At 37.4% G+C, this 9,304-nt stretch overlaps 1 protein-coding gene across 2 annotated transcripts in view; it reads left to right on the top strand.

Annotated features, from left to right (window-relative positions):
• The window catches only part of LOC127525348 (neuroendocrine convertase 1-like), a 20,895-nt gene extending 11,978 nt beyond the window's left edge, over window positions 1–8,917 (top strand). The window contains exons 6-14 of one of the 2 annotated variants that reach the window (XM_051917844.1): window positions 440–528; window positions 813–985; window positions 1,146–1,358; window positions 1,743–1,843; window positions 3,023–3,256; window positions 5,062–5,219; window positions 5,301–5,434; window positions 5,525–5,686; window positions 6,940–8,917. In XM_051917844.1, coding sequence (XP_051773804.1) covers window positions 440–528; window positions 813–985; window positions 1,146–1,358; window positions 1,743–1,843; window positions 3,023–3,256; window positions 5,062–5,219; window positions 5,301–5,434; window positions 5,525–5,686; window positions 6,940–7,335 — 1,660 coding nt within the window. In that variant the 3' untranslated portion in view covers window positions 7,336–8,917. Of the gene's footprint in view, window positions 1–439; window positions 529–812; window positions 986–1,145; window positions 1,359–1,742; window positions 1,844–3,022; window positions 3,257–5,061; window positions 5,220–5,300; window positions 5,435–5,524; window positions 5,687–6,936 lie in introns of both variants that reach the window. The other variant, XM_051917842.1, reaches the window with a different exon arrangement.
• The last annotated feature ends 387 nt before the right edge of the window (window positions 8,918–9,304 follow it).

Below are 9,304 nucleotides of genomic sequence, written 5' to 3'. Positions count from 1 at the left end.
AGCAACCACCCAGAACACTAGCAACCATCTAGCAACCACCAAAACACACAAGCAATTATCTTGCAACCACCAAGAACTCCCTAGAAACCACCTAGCAACCAGCTAGAACACACTAGCAACAACCCAGAACACTATCAACCATCTAGCAACTACCAAAATGCACTATTATCTTGCAACCACCCAGAACACACTAGAAACCACCTAGCAACCAGCCAGAACACCCTAGCAACCACCTAGCAGCCATCCAGAATACCAAAGAGTGTAATAATGCCCTAAAAACCACTAAGATGCTAGCAACAACATACCAGTCCCCTCAGTAACCATGTTTGCAAATCTGTCTTGGTCTACAAATTTAGATATACTGGGTTTTGAACATGCCAGCTATATTAAATTTAAATGGAACAGAATTGTAACCCTATTCTCTGTTGTATGCCCTCAGGCATGGTACCAGATGTGCTGGAGAGATTGCCATGCAAGCAGACAACAACAAATGTGGCGTCGGAGTGGCCTACAACTCCAAAGTGGGAGGTGTGTGTTGTCACGCTGTGTTTGTTCACTTTTGGTATCTTTAGTTCTCTGGTTTTACCAGTCAGGTGTTTGTATCCAGCAACAATGAGATGATTACATAACAGCACTGACCTGTACAACCAGTCATACATGTACATAATCCACCTGTCCATATCCACTTGGACATATAAGCTTTAGTGAATCATAACATCAGCAGCACATTTAATCGTCACCATTCAAACACTTGTACAGTAGATTGTTTTGTCCTCTTCATGAAGGTCATCTTTTGTGCTTCCTATCTGCAGGAATACGAATGCTAGATGGAATCGTGACAGATGCCATTGAAGCCAGTTCGATCGGCTTTAACCCTGAACACGTGGACATCTACAGTGCTAGCTGGGGCCCTAATGATGACGGGAAGACCGTGGAGGGGCCCGGGCGTCTGGCCCAAAAAGCTTTTGAGTACGGTATCCAGAAGGTAAGAAGTGTGGGAACTGGTTTTACTGGACCAAATCGAAAGAGCACCCAAACCGAACACCCTAGCAACCACCCAGCTAATGCACTGTGATTATGGCGTGTAACTCTTAACACAAACCCATTATAATCTAATAATCTCTAAATAATTGTTTTTAATATAGGGGCGTGGTGGGAAGGGCTCCATTTTCGTCTGGGCGTCTGGTAACGGTGGGCGTCAGGGCGACAACTGTGATTGTGATGGATACACAGACAGTCTGTACACAATCTCCATCAGCAGCGCGTCTCAGCAGGGTTTGTCTCCGTGGTACGCTGAAAAATGCTCCTCTACGCTGGCCACGGCCTACAGCAGCGGAGACTACACGGACCAGAGAATAGTGAGTCTTCACTTATACGTTTTCTTTCTCTTATGATCGCAGTTATTATATTGTTTTTTTCTTTCCTTTGTATCAAATGACTGATACAAAGAAGATCAATAAAAATTTGTGCTGCAGCACTGTCAGTTAGTGCTGTTTATGTTAGATGCGAGTAATTAAAATTTGTAAATATATATATATATATATATATATATATATATATATATATATATATATATATATATATGTACACAATCTTTTATGTTGGATGTGATTAATCAATTTGACAGAACTAATAAAAACAGATTATCTGACAGTTTTTGGGTGTTTTTTGGTTGGTGTGTTTGCTTTTTCTCAATCGGTTTGTTGTGTTGACATTTAATCTTTTATCTGGTTGTCTTGCAGACTAGCGCCGATTTGCACAATGAATGCACAGAGACACACACTGGCACGTCTGCATCTGCCCCATTGGCTGCTGGGATATTTGCACTGGCTTTGGAGCAAAAGTATGTCAAACATCTTGTATTTTGTATGCTGTATTATTTGTAGAATTTGATTGGTTTCACATCAGTTTTCAGAGTTAATTATTATTACATGAAGCGATTTGAAGAATTTGAATTGCATTTTTAAAATAAACTTAATGTCATGCATATTTATCAGTTATACTTAAAACGGTTAAGAAACAGGTAAGATTTCTGCACTCAAAAAAAAAAAAAAAAACATGGCATAGGTTATTAATTATTCACATTTTATTTAATTTAAATAATCATACTTTCAAAATGCAATTGTTTAGAATCAGCATAATTTTGTTAATTTTGAAAACTATTAAATGTATTTAGTTAAAAAGTATGAATATGGTTAAAACATGGTTAGCCGTGGAACAAGCAATATTCAGTTAGTTAAAATGTTTAAAAGTTTATATATATAAAAGGGGCAAAAAAAGCCCCGTTTGAGTTTTTGTCTCATATTTCCATCATATGATATAGTTATCACATGAGCAACAAGTGCAATATCACACGAGTGCAGTTTTTCTGTCCAGAATAGCAGGAGTGCAAATGTGATACTGATTTTATACAATTCAATAAATAAGAAGTTAATATTGTGTTATTTTATATACAAAATTGTCTGTTTTGCTCAATTTTGCCAACGAAAATATAAAGACAAAGCAGAACTGAGCAACACGCAGCGGCATTTCATTTCTGAATCCCCGTTTTCAAAGTACCGTGAGAGCGATTCAAAACCAGACGGAGTTCTCACGGTACTTTGATGTCATACACCAATCGGTCCGTTACTTCACTCCTGAATTCATCAGCCGTTTGAACTAATCGAATGAACGAATGACTCAGTGACTTAGTCACCACCTACTGGCAGTTTTATTTTCTTATTTAGAGTATAATTTCATTAAAAAATAATTTCATATTTCCATAGTATTAAAAAAAAACATTAAAGGTATAGTTCACCCAAAAATGAAAATTCATTCATCATTTACTCGCCCTCATGGTCCAAAAGTGTAATAAATTCTGTTGAATTAAATAAAATATTTCTTGATGAAGCTACTTTTTGTAATGTCTATTTGATGCTTTACGCAATAATGATTTTAAATTATCTTCTGGGAGAAATTTCTCAACCAAATTTGATGTGCGATTAATAGAGATGTGGATGTATTCTTTTGCTCTCCACTCTAGTCCTGATCTCACCTGGCGAGACCTTCAGCACTTGGTGGTTTGGACGTCTGAGTTTGACCCCCTGGCCAATAACCCAGGCTGGAAAAGGAACGGAGCTGGATTGATGGTCAACAGTCGGTTTGGGTTTGGCCTCCTGAACGCCAAAGCTCTGGTGGACCTGGCTGATCCCATGGTCTGGAAGCATGTTCCGGAGAAGAAACAGTGCATCGTCAGAGATGAGACATTCCAACCAAGGTAGAGTTTGGTGAGATTGCTTCCAGATGTTAGGATCAGAAAATTCAGCTTTTTGCAGCAGAGACAAGGCAGTGTTGTTGCACCTCACGCATGGAAGACAAAGCCGGACTGATCTCCTGCCATCTGCTACTGTGCTCATCTATGGCAATTCATTAATAGCCACATTAATGCAATAGATCCAGTGTGTGTGTTTGTGTGTGCATGTGCATTTACGCCCATCTGTTTGTTCTTTACAACTGCTTTTGTAATTCCTACTGAAGGATTTAATAGGAAGGTATATTTTGGGAAATTAGAACTGGAATCCATTCCAGTTTTTACTAAATAAACAGAGCGTTGTTTTTCCACCTACATTTACGTCATAAAAACTCTAGAGATTGTGAAGCTTTAGTGTTCAGACAAAGCTCAGCTAGAAAAACTGCACCTGAACAGATGTTTCATTTTCCTGGAACTGAATTTCCAGATACCCGAATGTCCTAATGCAAATGTCACGACACACATTATAATGTTGTTTATAGAATGCCACAAAATACATAAGGTGTAGCAAATACCAAAAATGCCAGTTGTAAAGTACATGGGCTCCCAGCTAGTGTATGTTCATCTATCCATCCATCCATCCCCATCCATCCAACCATCTGCCCTTGTTTTAACATTTGGTGTGCATTATCACCATGGTTCTTGTTTGATGCAAATTCTGTGCCTTTCAATGTAATCTGCAGGGATTACAGTTCATATCGCTCATGCATATCTGTCTAGGGAACAGTGGGTAGAAAAATCCCTTCATTAATTTTCTAACTCCACGATCGAAGCTGATGATAATAGCATGTTTTGGCATCATTTTCTAAATTGTTAATACGAGAAAAATCTGTCTAGATAGAGCCATAATACACAAAAATGTAGAAAAAAGAATCAATTTTTTTTATGTTTTTGAAGGAAGTATTATGCTCACCGAGACTGCATTTATTATATAAAAATAAAAAGCAGTAATATTGTGAAATATTGTTAAAATTTAAAATACATTTTATTTTTAAAAATTATTTTAAAATGTAATTTATTTCTGTTATGGCAAAGCTGAATTTTTAGCATCATTACTGAAGACTTCAAGGTCCTTCAGAAATCATTTTAACATGCTGATTTGCTGCTCAAAAACATTTACTTATTATTATCAATGTTGAAAACAGCTGTGCTGTTAGCATTTATTTGAAATATGTTTTTAAACAATGTAATCATCTTTACTTTTGAACAATTTAATGCATCCCTTTTGAATAAAAGTATTAATTTTTACTGACCCCAAACTGTGTTTGTATGTACAATAATGTGGCAAGTACATTTTATCTTTGTTAGTATTTGTCGCATTTTACTGCTGAAAATGTTGTATAATGTGTACTATTAAAAAATATGGTTACACTTTATTTTACACAGTGCCGTAGTCACATTGTAATCACTCAAATAAGTACTGAGTACTATTAATTAACTACATGTACTTACTATAGAGTTACAGTTAGGGTTTGGTTTAGAGTTAGTTACTTGTAATTATGCATAATTTACTGTTATTACTATAGTAAGTACATGTAGTAACATGTAACGGCACTACGGCACTGTAAAATAAAGTGTTACCAAAAATATTTAGTGCATACTGCACACTGTGTGGTAAGAAGTACACTAGTATTCCATTCCCAACACAGCCTGTGTGTTTCCTGTGAATCTTGTCATTGCTAACACCATTCTTTGCCTGCTACATTAATCACTTTTTGCAACAAAAAATGTGTTTCACTGTATTTACACTGTAACACATTTTTTGTATACAGACCATTGAAGGCTGCAGGTGAGATATCCATCGAGATCCCCACTAAGTCCTGCGCAGGACAGGCGAATTCTGTCGTGTCCTTAGAGCATGTGCAGGTGGAGGTCAGCATTGAGTACACACGGAGAGGAGACCTCCACATCACGTTGACGTCTCCATCAGGTGGGACATATACAAACTTGAACACATTAGCATGTGCACATTTGGGAATGAGAAGACTGATTGTTGGGTTTGTACCATTAGGTACCACCACAGTCCTGCTGGCGGAGAGAGAGAGGGACACATCATCTAATGGTTTCCGAAACTGGGCCTTCATGTCCGTGCACACCTGGGGAGAGAATCCCACTGGCACTTGGACCCTGAAGATTACTGATACGGTATATACCAGCATCTCTGCAAACAAATATCAAATGCACATGGAGCGCCTGTTAATCACATTCTATTCCCTCTCTCTCTCTCACTAACAGTCAGGACGGATGGAAAATGAGGGTCAGATTCTTAGCTGGAAGTTGATTTTGCACGGGACATCTGAGAAGCCTGAGCACATGAAGAAGGCGAGAGTGTACACGCCCTACAACGCTGTACAAAACGATCGCAGAGGAGTGGAACCGATGGAAGACATGATCAAGGTCAGAAAGGGAACCAAACTTTAGAAGATCGTCACCTTGGAATTATAAGGTTATATCTGACATTTTTGTCAAGATTGAGTTATTCACATATTCTTATTCTGTTTTTTTAAGTTGTGTACATTTTGGGACTTTTTTTAAAAAACAAAGAGGGTCTAACCATAAAGGAGTATGGGATGCAAAAACTTTGAAGCTCAATATCTCAAAACTTCTCAGAATGCAGATAGAATCTTATAATTCCAAGGTGGCGAGATGCCGAGAAGAATGTTTGTTGAAATTTACATTTCAATAACGTATTTACAATGTGTCTACGGTTGCTATACTGAATGTTACAATTCAAGCAGTCTCTGGCAGTGTTGGGGTAACGCATTAAAAGTAACTTGAGTTATGTAATCAGATTACTTTTTTCAAGTAACTAGTAAAGTAACGTATTGCTTTTAAATTTACAACAAAATATCTGAGTTACTTTTTCAAATAAGTAACGCAAGTTACTTTTTTCCCATGTATTGACTGACAGCTCTCCTGTCCCCATGTTGAAAGAAATCGGGGGTAAGTTCAGAGGTGCTGTGTGAACATGATGGTTATTGTAGTTCTAGACTAAATGTGAGCATCTCGCACAAAAACTGATTCAGCATTCATCAAAATAAATAAAAACAGTGAAATGCAAACTAAAATTTTTTTTATTTTTAATGCAAAATAAAAAAATATTACACAAACCTGCAATAATTAAATATATTAAATTAAACAAATATACTTCATGTATTTAATCTCACTTTATTAATCAGTGTCTTTGCTGCTGACCTTCAATGATCTAATTCAACCATACTAATAAGCAAAAATTAATTTAGATAAACATTACATATGTGATCAGCCTGAAGCTTATTCATTTCACTTTTGGTGTGAAAGGGACTTTACATTTGCCAAAAATAGAATAACTGTTGTTATTAAAAAACTAACAAGCAAGCCCAGCCCAGGTGAGAAAAATAGGGACTTTCGTACCGAATAATTCTAAGAACTCAATTATAGGAACTAGCCACTAGGATAGTAACGCAATATTGTAGTGCATTACTTTTAAAAGTAACTTTCCCCAGCAGTGCTCTCTGGCCAAACATCAAACTTCAAAAATTGCATTAATTGCGTATGCATGCTTTTGTTGTCTTCTGTTATTTTCAACCATCTGATGGACCTGTTGGAAAGAAGTGGTATGCAATTCCTCCAGTCTTATCTCTTCAATTTCCTATCTCTCTGAATAGCAGGAACCCCCGACTCCAGCTCACAAACCTGAAATTTCAAGTCCGGTGGATCCAGACTCACTCCCTTCCGCTGCCTCTATCGGTGCCCCAGAGGAAAATCCCGCAGTTGCTCCAGGCCCTTCCACTGCCAATCTAGCCCTGCTGCGTCTCCTCCAGTCGGCCTTCAACAGGCAGACGCCGGCGGTTCCTCCGCACGCTCCTCCCAAAACCTTTCAGCATGAGAGGATCCCACCGCAGAAGCTGTACCAGGCCCTCGACCAGCTGAACCGCTACCGGGGCTCCGAGAACGGCCTGTTCAGTGACTACAGCGACAACTTCTACAGAGCCCAACCGTACAGGCACAGAGACGACCGGCTGCTGCAGGCGCTGTTTGACATGATCGGAGACGACCAGCAATGAGACCAGCGGAGGGACAGGAAGAGTAGGTAAAAGAAGCTGGATGCCCTGCTGAAAAGACCAGCTTAAGGCCTCGATATACTCACGGCGAGGTTCTTTTTCATTCTTCGCTTTGAGGTAAAAAAAAAGCTCAAAAAAACCTTTGCAGTGCTATACTGTTAGCGAACATCCTGATTGTAAGCAAACTCTAGATGTTCGTTTTGGCCTGATTTTGTTTGAAATGACATCACAGCAGTTTTTTGATTTCGTTTGAAGTATATCGGGGCCTTTAGGCTTTCCAGCAACATAGCCATGCTGTTCACCAGAAAAAAATGGATTGTGAAGGTTTTGTTGGTGAAACAGCATGTTAAACTGGTCTTGGTATTAAAGTTGAGCAAGTTATGCAGCGCAACTTCTAAAATGCAGCTGGTGAACCTGGCAAACTAGTCTTTTCAGCAGGGCGAAGAAGGGGCAAGATAGGAAGTAAGCTGGTACACAACTTCAGGGGGATGAAATGAGATTCCAAGAGAAATGTTGCATATTGTTCTCTTCCAGACAAGCTTGTTTTTATCTGCACATGTAGTTATCAAGTATAAGCATTCTACGGCCTGTGTCTGTCAGTGTGAGTGTTTGTATATCTGTGGTGAACAGCCAGCTGTATTTATCCCTCAGTTTTGAACCAGGTTGCTACGATATAAAACCAATGACAGGACCAATCATGGCATTTCTTGCCCTTTGCCCTCTTGATGATTTTTCTCATGTTGCCTTCACTGCCACCAACTTGCATGCTATTAAAACGTTTACATTTGGATGTTATGAGAATATTCTACTATAAAGATGATGATTGTGAATTGTAAAGATTTGGGAAAGTCTCATTCTTCACAGAATCAGTCCTTAAAAGTCGACGTGAAATCAAATCTGACCCGATTTACTTTCTTAATGCACGTTCTTTGTCTCATTGTGCACGATTTGTGAGTGCACACTATTCCAAATACATAAATGTTTGTCTTAATACTTTAGCAAAATATAATGACTTGCTTTCCGCCTCTAAAACGACTTACCTTTTTGACTGATGCCACAAATTTCTCTTTCTATTTCAGTTCGTCCCTAGTTCTTTTATGATGTAAAAAAAACACTTTTCACATGTCAAATTGATAGCTAAAATATTTATTTATTTATTTATTAAATACTGTTGTTTTTCTAGAGCAGGGTTTCCCAACCTTGGTTTGTGGACCTCTAGGGTGGTTAATGATGGAACTACAGGGAGTCTGTGAGATTGTAATAGAATTACCAAATAAAAGGTGCACGAAGTAGTAAAATACCTGTAAAAATATTTTAACCTAGTACTTAAAATGATTTACACTAACTTTATTCTAAATTGGGTGGATGATTAAAACATCATAACCATTCAAAATCACTAAATTTATTATTAAAGCTAATAATTATGTATTGTAGGGGATCAGTGTTTGTCTAAAATTCTGAAATTTGCTAAAAAGACTAAATTTGCTCCTGGGCTATTATCATTAACTAAAACTAAAAACTAAAAATTTGCTGCTTGAAAAAAAAAAATCAACTGAAATAAAACTAAAACATTCTTTAGTTAAACTTGAAGTACTAAAATTAAATAAACTAAAATTAATAAATAAACATCTATAAAAACTATATAGACATAAAAAAAATGAATAAAAATAACAAAACACAAAAAAATGTAAACTTTAAATAAAATTAAAGGGTTAGTTCACCCAAAAATGAAAATTCTGTCTTTAATTACCCTCATGTCGTTCCACACCCGTAAGACCTTCGTTTATCTTCGGAACACACAAATTAAGATATTTTTGATAAAATCCGATGGCTCATGAGGCCTGCACTGAGAGCAAGTTAACTTACACTTTCAAACACCCAGAATAGTTCAATAGTGACTACAGTGGTTCAACCTTAATTTTATGAAGCGACAAGAATACTTTTTATGCGGCAAAAAAACAAAAATAACAAT

The sequence above is a fragment of the Ctenopharyngodon idella genome, chromosome 13 (genome assembly GCF_019924925.1).
Source record: "Ctenopharyngodon idella isolate HZGC_01 chromosome 13, HZGC01, whole genome shotgun sequence".
In the NCBI taxonomy this organism is placed as follows: Eukaryota; Metazoa; Chordata; class Actinopteri; order Cypriniformes; family Xenocyprididae; genus Ctenopharyngodon; species Ctenopharyngodon idella.
This window is presented reverse-complemented; position numbering and strand designations above follow the sequence as displayed.